At 36.8% G+C, this 12,519-nt stretch overlaps 1 protein-coding gene across 1 annotated transcript in view; it reads right to left on the bottom strand.

Moving 5' to 3' along the window:
• LOC121729857 (heparan-sulfate 6-O-sulfotransferase 2) overlaps positions 1-12,519 on the bottom strand; it is a 130,937-nt gene that overhangs the window by 104,442 nt on the left and 13,976 nt on the right. The window contains exon 2 of the mRNA XM_042118508.1: positions 5,505-5,741. Within this exon, the coding sequence (XP_041974442.1) occupies positions 5,505-5,741 (237 nt within the window). The remainder of the gene's footprint in view (positions 1-5,504; positions 5,742-12,519) is intronic.

Here is a 12,519-nt window from a genome sequence, read left to right as displayed (position 1 = left end):
ATGTTCCACATTTTATTCCCCCAAACCCCCCTAAATACTACAATATCATAATAGTTAGGGAGGGGAAGAGGGGATTTCGGGATAAGCTTGAGCGTGTCAGATTAAGCTTGTATAGGCTTCCGACATATTGTGTCTAGTTATCATGGTATAGAAATCAGATTTCTCACGTGGCGGGTCAAAAAAATTTTTTTTCGAATATTGAAATGTCATCGGATCTGTCAGATTAAGATAGGGGATGTTTAGTATACCCCAAAGAAGCTTCCATATAAAGCACTAACGATTCAAAGTTTAGGTAAGCCTGTGGGGACTGGGGACATTTTAAAATATAAAAATATAATTTCTAACTGAGCTTCGCAAATATTTTATTTTGCACTAAACTAAATGAGTTAGTTCTTGTTGTCTAAAATATATTAAAAATTATTTTTTTATCAGTTTTACTTATTAATGTAAAAAACCTAATAGGTCTCCATGACGCTCGAGTTACTACACAATTAGCACCTTCCCCTCCCCTACCATAATGAAAGCTTGAAGCTGATGCCGAAAAACCGATCTCAAAACCGACTGTAAACCATAGAGGAATAAATATACCTGGTCTCTGCTGTAAACAAAGATTTTAAAACTTTCGAATTGAAGGAGATTTAGGAAACTTAAAAACCACCGCCTAATTTTTCCTCCCAAACACCCCGCGTTAAAATATTGCGAGGTCAATTTGCGTGTAAAATCAGCGCTGTTTTGAGGTTCGTTTCATAATGTTGGAGCTTGGAGCTCGGCGTGGCCCAAACTAGAGTTTAAATATTTACGATGAGGTCGAGAACACACGCGCCAGTCGCGAATCCTCCAATGCAATACCGAAACTATATTTGCATTTCATTCAAACGAGATCTTTTTGGTGTCTTTCTGTACGTAAAAATATAGGGTGAAGCTTTTTACTGAGATGAAAAAAACTTTCATGACAAAAGAAACTTTCCAATTGACGACGAAAAGGAAATTGTTTAGGAATTAAGAAAATGTCAAATGTTACAGAAAAGTTCAAACTTCAAACCACGGAACTCTATAAAACTCTTTCATACAATTCATACATTAATTGTTAAGTTTTATGACTCCAATCGTGGCATGGACCACACTCGAACTTGCCCACTTTTATCAATTAACACATTATTAAAGTGACCTCGTGCTGAGTGATTCGATAAGCGTATTTATTGCCGACCTTCGACCTGCAACTCTTTTCGAACGATAAATTCGATCACAATTACGAAACTTTCTTTTTAAAATCGTTTTAGTCTCGCAAACGATTAAAACTTTACACGACCCGAATAAGATAGATGGGGCAGCAGAGCGAGTGGGATTAAAAAAGTTTGTCGAATAGTTCCCCTATAAAAACACTCGTCTGTCACGACTCACGACCGACTAGATAGATGTGTTCTTAGCAAAAACGAACCAAAGAAATTAAACGAAAGATATTTGGTAATTTTATCTGAAAATTGCCATAATTTCAAGGACAAACGCGACATCTTGAAAATAGGCCAAGAAGTTACTTAGTTCAATTATGAAAAGTCACCAAGAAAAGTGGTCACGTAAGGCGAAAGTTCGCCGGTGAAAAGAATCCTCCATTTTTATTCTAGCTGCGTCATGACGCGCTGTAATAACATGCTAAGCCCCTGGATCTTTTCATATCCGTTTCCCCTTTGAATTTCTGCAAAGGACTCACTATTTCCAATTGATCGAGTCGGATTTGTAGATTGACTCTTGTGATCTGATTCTACGGCATTCTAGCGACGTGGAAAATGTATTTCATTAAGCGAAAACTGAACCTTCCTGAACTGAAGTAGACATACCCGTATAACATCATGATATAAACATAATTTAAACATGAAATTGGGAAACCGTATTTTGATATTATTGCAGTCAGAGCGACTGGCTCTGAATTTACAGCACATATTTTCTATGCTAGACGCATAAACTATAGAATTTTATCCTTTTGTAAATATGAAACGAGAGTCAAGGTATATTCATAATAAGTATAATATATCATAACACAATTTCCGAGCCATCCAACCCGAGACCCTGGTCACAGTCACATCACGCTTACATAGACGCCTGAACCCACAAAACCCACACATCTCCATGAGCTCATCTCATAATGAATAATTATGAAATGTCAAAAGGCGTGAGGTTTTCACACATTACGTGAACCGTGAACGTGACTCAGAGAGTGGTCGACAAATTGGGCGGGACTCGTTAGCAGTTAGCACACTGACATGGTTCACACGGAGACATCCATGTGCTCGAGCACAAAAACACAACACATTGTGATGTCGCAGCGTGTGGTCTCATAAATCAAAGCCGCGAAAAGAGCTATCTCTTAAATTGCTTTATTCTTCAGTTCTATCACAATCAATTATACTCGTAGACTCCTACGCAGTTCCATTCATAATCTAATATATAAAAATAATTCGGGATTCCTTCCTGACGCTATAACTCCAGAACGCATGAACCGATTTCCACGGTTTTGCATTCGTTGGAAAGGTCTCGGGCTCCGTGAGGTCTATAGAAAAAAAAATCAGAAAAAACTTCAAGAGAAAAGCAGGAAAACAGGGAAAATCATTTTTTACATACAGCGCCATCTCTGATACATATAGCATTTAGCAACGGCGCCAGTACGCGGTGTGTAAGTATCTCTCACGAAAATAAGTACGTTTCATTTTGAAGCGCGATATAATGGCCAATTTACACGGGTGACTAAAGCCGCACGATTTACGCCGCACGGCGAAAATCGACCGTGTAAATAGCAATTCAACTACGCCGCATGCAAAGTAAAGTCGCAAACTAAAGTCGCAAGCCCCAAAGTCGTGCGGCCAATGGCCGCATGCGGCTGGTGACTAAAATCGACCGTGCAAACGCTCAGTCCAGGGTGACCATATGTGGCAGGTTCCTGCCATTTTGGCAGGATTAGCGTCTTATTTTGGCCTGTGGCATGATCGGTTAACGTTTTAAAAACTTGGCAGGTTTTGGCAGGATTGGGGTATGAAAAATAAATGTTATTTTTGCATCAAAGAAGTCAGTGATTTATTAGAATCTGGTGGTAGTAATTCAAATTAATATTACCAAATAAATTTATTTTCTTTCTTTATTTCTTTCTTTCTTTCAAATTCTGTTTTAAGTGTAGATAATTTTTGGGGTGCAATAGGCAGAATGCGAAATTGTAATAGACAGTATAATTTTAAATGTTTCAAAGGGATTGTTATGCTTACCAACGCTTCATGCGAAAGAATGTTCTCCCAAATCAATACAAAAACTCGGAACCATTTTTAGGGTTCCGTACCCAAAGGGTAAAATCGGGACCCTGTTCATGAGACTTCGATGTCTGTCTGTCCGTCTGTCCGTCTGTCTGTCTCCAGGCTGTATCTCAAGAACCGCTATAGCTAGAGTTCTGAAATTTTCACAGATTGTGTATTTCCGGTGCCGCTAAACCAAGCAACCGGAGCAACAAATACTAAACTCAAAATAAAAGTAATATTCAAGGGGGGTCCCATACAACAAACGTGATTTTTTTGCTCGTAATCAATAATGGCAACAGCTAAACACATACCCCTTACTAATAAATATAAGCTATGAATAGTTATACAGTGTTTTGTTCCTGTCACACAAGTGACATTTTTAATTGGATTGAAGAAGACAAAATACTGTATAACTATTCAAAGCTTATACAGCGTTTATTAGTCAGAGGGTTTAAATTTTCACAAAATCCTTAATTATATATTTTGTAATTTAATTATTAATAATAATAAAATTTTAATAAAATAAATATTTGATCCCATAAAAACACAATTTTTTGCCTAAGTACTTTCTGATTTCTCTCTGTAACGATACGGAACGCTTCGTGAACGAGCCCGACTCGCACTTGGCCGATTTTATAAACAAACATGTTGCATCTATGTTGCATGAATGGTGAGCATAGTGATTGCAAATTTTCCTTCAAACCTACAAAATAAATTTTGAATCGCATGAACAAATCTATGTATAAAGATGAAGAAATCGAAGACGATGCATTCGCGTTTAATCTTATAAAAAATGCAATATATTATATTATGTGTATTTTTACTTTTCTTACTTTAAAACAACAGTAAATAAAGATGGCAGTATTTAGGCAGTTTTTACTACAGGCTTTGGCAGGATTTGGCAGTTTTTTGACCAAAGTTTGGCAGGATCTGTAATTTAAATATGGTCACCCTGGCTCAGTCGCAAGCGATCGCTTGCTGCGAATACTACTGTTGACTGGTGACTTGCCGGGTGACAAAAATCGACCCGTTAGTCACCCGTGTAAATGGGGTGGCGATTCGACTTGGACAGGCGATTCGACTGGTGACTTGCCGGGTGACTAAAATCGACCCGTTAGTCACCCGTGTAAATCGACCATAACCGATATCCACGCGGGCGAAGCCGCGGGCGTAAAGATAGTCTTGCAATAAAATCGTGTGTAAATAATAATTATTAATCAATACAACAAGGTACTTTTTTTTCTTTTGGTGCTTGTTGAGTTTTGGGCGCCTTGATTTTGAGACGCATACTGACGCGACGAATTTAAAAATAAAACACATCCAGTAAAATCTAGAACAAGACTGTTACATGATAACGACACCGTGTTCTCGCCATAAAGTTAATATACCTAGCGGAATAGAGAAACAAAGGCCTGAGCAAGAGAGATGTCACTATCAGTAACACTGCGTGGTAAAAAGAGAAGTGTGATACATGACAGTAGCACTCTTTTTTTTACGTCCAGTCGGCACGTGCCGCACGTTGACAATTTAATCTCATAAAATTCATGTTTAATCATGCTTGTGTAAGTGTATACGTATACATATTTTTCACAGAGACGTAAAGCAATTTCGGTTTCGTTTGACAGCTCGAGATTGTTGCTCTATTCCGCTAGGTATATTAACTTTATGGTTCTCGCAGGCTATTATTTGCAATTGACACGTTAGATACACGTTTCGAGGACACATTCGCTCGTTAGTCTTTTATCACAAAAGCACCGCCAAATGGTCCATCTCCTCAATTATTCACTTGTCCATAAACAAGACCATATTGTTTACTTATCTGGTGGTTGGGTCAATCACCTTCCCGATAGTACACAAAATCGACAACTTATTTCATGAAGAAAAAGATAATGTCTATTGTGAAAGAACTTTTTGTCGCTGATAAGGACAGAGGATTCGACTTACGACCCACATGATATCAATACGCTGTAAATATATGATGTACTCAATATATCGAACCCAGATCTAATGGACATATTTATGATCGCGAGTAAATGTATCCATTGTAATATTAAATGGAAGAGACGAGAACCGAGGGCAGTCACAACCCAAAAGGCACGAACAATATATCTTTAGATACTCGTATTCCATCAACGGACAAAAAACATTGTTAAGTAAATGAGATAATACAAAAATGTGTAGGTAGGATCTTATTTCGTATTCCCCTTAAAATTCTCAACAACTCACCTTTAAATCGAGATCCATCACCAGATGTCTTCCGAAGGAAGTGCCTCCAGTTTTCTGGATGTGTAGGAACACCATGACGTCGTGTGCGTCCAGATCGAATCGGAAATCATCGTGGAGCACCTCGTCATAGGACAGGCCCGGCTGTGCGATCACGTCGGGTAGAGGACGCCCTAGAGCCTCCGCGTACGTGAGGGCTAAGGATTCTGATACCCGCTCCCTGGAGGGCATTGCGCACACCTGGAAGAGAACATTGGTGTCAGAAGTCTGAATAAAATTCAAATGTGTCATGGAATAACACACATAGTATTTAGACTAGTTTTAGGATGCGTTTCCCACACGAGCTGCGTTGCAAAACTATGTGTTCAAGAATCAATTGAATCTTATCTTCGTTTGCTTTACCAAGCTCATCGCAGTTATTCCTTGCAGCTCAGCTTAGCTCATTAAGCGGCTAACGCACACTGCGTTTCCATATTACATCGGTATGTTCAAAGTCATAATGCAAAACAGAACATTTTAAGTCATAATGCAAAACAAAAATTCAGTGAAATAAAAGTATTTTATCAAAAGTCTCGTAGTTGGCAGTTTGCACAGTTCTTTGTACACAAAGTCAACTTAAAAGCGTGTAGACATGTTAGATTAAGTGGAATAAATAATAATGAATATTGAAATGCATTCTACATTAAGATTAGACAGGACGTACTTGTCGCATGCCAAATAGTGTTTGGTCAGTAGAATCTACTAATTGGATCCCACGAGAAAGGTCAGATGGCGTCTTAAAATACTAGTCCAATAATTACATCCACCGGTCTAGATTATTACTAGTACTGCAATGAGTTTTACTGATGTTCATTTTCATTACATTAAAAAAAACTTAACGTGAAACAAATTGTAAAATTTCTAAATAACAATGAACATTCCATACTTATAAGTCATAAGTTCATAGGTAACTACAAAATTAAGGCCGATATAATATAACTTCAAATATTTTGCCAAAGATGTAGAGAATCTTTAATCAAATATTTGAACTAATATTAAAGTTTCAAAGTCAAAACTACTAAACTTCTAAAATATTTCCAAACATACTTCGACGTTAGCCAATAATCCAAGCCACAAATCCACGTTTTTACGCTGCCGTAATTTTATAAAGAGGCTTAAATTTTGTATTTTATACGATCAATAGAACCACCAAGAAAATACTTTCTGAGCGAAAGAAGCGGGAACCAGGAAGCGTATTAAAATATAAATCATTTGATATTGAAAGCTTTAGCTCGAGGCTGCCTTTATCAATCGTGGTCAATTGATATCTTCCTTTGCTCTTCGATCTTCACAAGTAGACCGTATGCAACGATATTATACTGTACAGGCTTCTTTTTAGGGTTCCGTACCCAAAGGGTAAAAACGAGACCCTATTACTGAGACTTCGTTGTCTGTCCGTCTGTCCGTCTGTCTTCAGGCTGTAACTCAAGAACGGTAATGGCTAGAGAGTTGAAATTTTCACAGATTATGTATTTCTGTTGCCGCTATAACAACAAATACTAAAAATAAAATAAATTAAATATTTAATTTATTTCCCATACAACAAACGTGATTTTTCAAACATTTTTTCTCGGTATCAATGAACACAACTGGAAAGCACTTGAAATGTACACAAAATACTCAGCTGTATTTATATTTTAATAATTAATAATAAAATTTAAAATAAATAATAAAGCTGGGCTCATACAAAAAACACAATTTTTACTATTTTTGCTCTATATTGGTACGGAACCCTTAATGCGCGAGTCAAACTCGCACTTGGCCGATTTTTTATTTATTTAACAGCTGTGTAAACTGAGTACTGACGCTAATTTCTAGAAACTAAATTCAAAATGTCTTGAAACATCTAATCCCACAAATTATACTAGATCATACCTATCACCTTTACCATTTTCTAACCCTATGACATGTCATTCAGCTAATAAAAATATAAAGTTAAAAAAAACCTATTACAATAATCACATCGTAAAAACCAATCACATCCCAGCAGCGTTCGCATCTGTGGAGGCTGATAACATTGAAGTAAAAGAAAAAGTCCAAGTCAATGATGTGGAAGCCTATTCATGGGAAGGCCGAGAGGGTGACGGGCTAACTCCCCTCTTGTTTGTTCGGCCTAATGAAGTGCCGCCCTCGTCTATTAATACGTCGCGGCGCAATCACCACTCCGCAGGGTGCTCACTGCTCACAGTTTAGAACAGTAGAATATCTTCGAACAAAAGCCCGTTTGATTTTGATGTGTGCGCGCCGGGCTCTCATCCGCTCAAAGATAACTTTAGGCTTCCGTACCCAAAGGGTAAAAACGGGACGCTATTACTGAGACTTCGATGTCGGCCAGTCTGTCTCTCCGTCTGTCTGTCTGTCTCCAGGCTGTAACTCAAGAACCACTATAGCTAGATTTCTGAAATTTTCACAGATTATTTACCTATGTATTTCTGGTGCCGCTTTAACAACGAATACTAAAAACAAAATAAAGTTAATATTTAAGAAGGTTCCCATACAACAAACGTTATTTTTTTTTATCTTTTTGGTTCGTTGTACGATGCAAGCATCGCACATTCCTAGGTCAGTATAATAATTATTAATATATCAATTTAGTAAATATCTCAATAATTTAATGATTTCGTAATGTTTTAATTTTTTGCTAAAATCATCATTGACTTTGTATATAAAATGTGTCTGCTATGCTATAATACGCTATCACTTATTCTCTTATATCACTTCTTCTCATATCATTTCTTATATCACTGTACCTTTGTTAATGTATCAATAAACAGTTATCATTTTACGGCTGTTTCTATAATCAATCATCATTATCAGCGTGTAAGGTGTACAGACCCGTACACTCGTAATCCATAATGGCAACATATATAGACACTTGAAATTTTCACAAAATCCTCAATTATGTGTACTTACTTTAATATTAAATAAAATAAATAATTAAGGGGGGATCCCATACAAAAAACACAATTTTTTCCTTATTTTCGCTCTATAACGGTACGGACCCTTCGTACGCGAGTCCGACTCGCACTTTTACCGATTTTTTTTTTTTTTTCAGAGAAAAGATGTCACTGGTTGGGAATAGCAAGGGTGCAATATTGCATGTAAGACTAGAGAGCTTTTACATATTAATATTTTACATATTAATATTAAACTACAATTTTTAATATAGTTGAGAGAGATTTTACATATTAATATTATTATTTATTATTATTGCTGAAACGAAAATGAACCGCACATTTTCGTATCTTTCTTTGAACATATGAATCTTTAAATATTTTGTAATGTCTTCTTTTTAAATCGAAAAGAAAAAGTGAAATACTTTAAAACCAAAAATACCTATTTCATTAATCAATGAAATAGGTATTTTTAGTTAATTAGGTCAATAATTATTGTATAACTTCCTATTTTAAACAAAGGCATTTAAAGAAGTAATTATGAGTTAACTGCTTTATTTCTTCGCTTTGTATTGGGTCAGACGCACGGCCGTAGCTAGAGGGGGGCATTGGGGGGCAATGCCCTACCTTAAAATCATAATGCCCTACCTTAAAAATACCAAAACCCAAGAAATCAATAAATTATGATTATTTTTTTGTACTTCTGCCCTACCTGTAACCAATGCTGCCCTACCTCAAATCTGACTGTAGCTACAGCCCTGGTCAGACGAAAAGTCTCGTGCGCTAACTCTAGCATGGCTTACATTTTATTTGTTTTGTTTAGCAGAATTTAATTGGAGCTCGTATGCCCTTGGGGTGGCGGTGTCAGGTTTATATTTTGTTGTCGTAATAAACCAATTTGTTCTTTTCCTTATTTGGAATACGAAATTGTTTCTGTTAAATCATGTTCATGTATTTGTTAACTGTATTTTCATTTCTGAATGATTTAATTGTTGTGTATATTTCGTGTATTTTGAGTTTTGTATATGGGAATAACTTATAAGATGGTATGTTTATTATAGTGACAACATATTGTATATTTTTTAACCCCAGACAAAAAAGAGGGGTGTTATAAGTTTGACGTGTCTGTCTGTCGGTCTGTCTATCTGTCTATCTGTCTGTCTGTCTGTGGCATCGTAGCATCCAAACGGGTGGTCCGATTTTGATCTAGTTTTTTTTTGTTTGAAAGCTGACTTCATCATCATCAAAGCGGAATCGGCACCAACGATTTTCATGAAATTTAGTATTACATAGGGGGTTTCGGGGGCGATAAATCGATCTAGCTAGGAATCATTTTTAGAAAATGTCATTTTATTCGTGTTTTATCGAATACCGAGCAAAGCTCGGTCAAATAGCTAGTATTATTTAAACTAGAGATCGCCCAATGGTCGAAATTCATCCTTAAATTTATTATCTTTTTCTTTTGGCAGTTTACAGTATTGACTATTTCAGATTTAATAAAAAAATCGGCCAAGTGCGAATCGGACTCGCGCACGAAGGGTTCCGTACCTGTATAGAGCGAAAGTAGATAAAAAAATTGTGTTTTTTGTTTAATGGGAGCCCCCCTTAAATATATACTTTATTTGAATTTTATTATTAATATAATAATGATGATAGAAGCGCGTCTTCGTCGCCGCGCGAGGTCGCGTTGTCATTTACATTATACATACATAATAATATTATATAATTGCTTGTGATCTTGGGTGTAACCGCCAAACCGCGCGTTCGAGCAGACGCATATAAATCCAGTCTAAAGCTTAGCATATAAATCGAGCTATATAAATGCAGCCATGTAAAAGAAGAAAAAAAAAAAACGTATGGCTAAACAAGGAAAGATATAATTATTACGAGTATTTCACACGGTAGCAACTTTAAGGACACATTATCACATCATCTGACACCCATTGTATGTATTATAGCCTACGCAAAACGTCTGTTAGCAAGTTTCGCTCGACATAATAAAGTCAGTGTATTTTAGTCGTATCACAATATCTGCCGCTCGCTGAGGTATCTCGACTAGAAATAGAATGCCCCCAACAAGTATAAATCGAACTAAACAAATTAACTTCCAGTCTACGGATACTTAGGGCCTGTTTCACCACTTCCTGATTAAAGGTGCCGGATAGGCTATCCACATCTTATTTGACAGACGCTCCATACTCTATCTGTCAAGTTAAGTTATGGATAGCCTATCCGGCGCTTATCAGGAGTGGTGAAACAGGCCCTAATTATAATATTAATACGGTCAGGCTTTTTTTCTGTTATTATTTGGAAATAATAATAGAAACTGACGTTTTTATTATTATGTATTTATAAATAATGCGTTTTAGGGTTCCGTACCTGAAGGGTAAAAACGGTGTATTTCTGTTGCCGCTATAAGTTATAACTTATAACCCTGTGGCCGTTTTAGCTTGTTATCAATAATGCCAATAGATAGGCACTTAAAATATTTACAAAATCCTTTATTATATTTCTACTTGACAATTAATAATAAAATAAATTATACTTAATAAATATTAAAGGGGGCTCCCACACAAAAACACAATTTTTTGCCAACTTTCGCTCTATAACGGTACGGAACCCTTCGTGCGGCCTGCGGGAGTCCGACTCGCACTTTGTGTTCGGTTTTCATCCCACTCCGATTTATCTATTACATTCGTAATCCCGAGAACGTTGACAAATGTCTACCATATGCAAACCTAGCGACATTTTGAGTTCCGTGGGAAAACATCGACCATCGTATTACAACGACAAGTCTGTAAAAAGGAGTATTTAGTGCGGCTTCTCTGCCTTGGTTATTCATGATGGACCAGTACAAGCGATTCTAAACGTGTTTAAAGCAATATATATTACTGCTATGTTTTCACGCTAGAAGCAGCACCAGAGTAGTGTGACCAGATGTCAGGAATTTTCCTGACGTGTCAGGTATGCGGGCGAAAAAGGGAAATGTCAGGAATTTTCGGCAAATAATTGAAACAATAAAATTGTATACACTAAACTTTTATTTTTAATCACAATAACAAAAAAAGGTTAAGGCACAAGTACTTTGGAGTTTCATAAATAATTGTAACTTATAAATAATGGTAATTATCTTTTTACGATATAAACATAAGTCAATCAACATCGACAAATTAAAATTTTCAAAAATCGACATAAATAGCTCGTGTCAGGAATTTTGGCCGAAAATCAGGATTTTGTCAGGACTTTTGAAATTTGTATCTGGTAACCCTTCACCAGAGGGGTGAGCCTCTGGTGCTTTCGAACCGCGGTGTGAACCAGCGAAAGACCCGTAACGCGGCGCCAGATTGACGTAATTGTTGTAACATGAGGCTAGGGTTGCCATCCGTCCGGATTTCCCCGGATTTGTCCTAGTTTGAAGGGCGTCCGGGGTGCGTCCGGCCGGTTTTTTGAAAAGCGTCCGGGTGAAATCCAAACACTTTTGATGAGAGAAATTTAACTTTGAAGTCATGCAGCAATAAAAGAAAGATAAAAACTCCCTAATTATACACACGGTTTCTTACACGGACTTGAGTTAGTCAGATTTTTACAAATTCTTGTTGGAAAAGCAAAATTGGCAAGACGTTTAAATCGTAAATGTACTGTTTAAGAGGTGTCCGGGGAAATAACCACATTTCGGCCAAATGTCCGGGATTTTTGTCGTGCCTGACCGGCGAAGGGAATTTGAGTGATGGCAACCCTACATGAGGCGCACATACAGCGGTAGCGTTTGCGAAAACATCACAACACGCACTTCTGCTATTTAGCTATTGTAATGTGATCATGGCCTATTCATGTTCGGTATACGTAACTTTCTAGTATCTTCCAGCGCAACGGAGTTTTAGACAACATAATAATATAATACTTATAATTGTCTATAAAAGTAATAGTAGAAGATCGACCCCTCTATAATATCAAATCTTTTCGCTGTGTCGCTTCGACCGCGTATTATTATGATATTAATTTATTTTGAGGAAATCAAAAATGTAATTTGCTTAATATGATATCCATACTAATATTATAAATGCGAAATTCTGTCCGTCTGTCCG

This window comes from Aricia agestis, chromosome 8 (genome assembly GCF_905147365.1).
Source record: "Aricia agestis chromosome 8, ilAriAges1.1, whole genome shotgun sequence".
Classification (NCBI taxonomy): Eukaryota; Metazoa; Arthropoda; class Insecta; order Lepidoptera; family Lycaenidae; genus Aricia; species Aricia agestis.
Note: the sequence above shows the minus strand (reverse complement) of the source record. Positions and strands in the feature narration are given on the sequence as shown.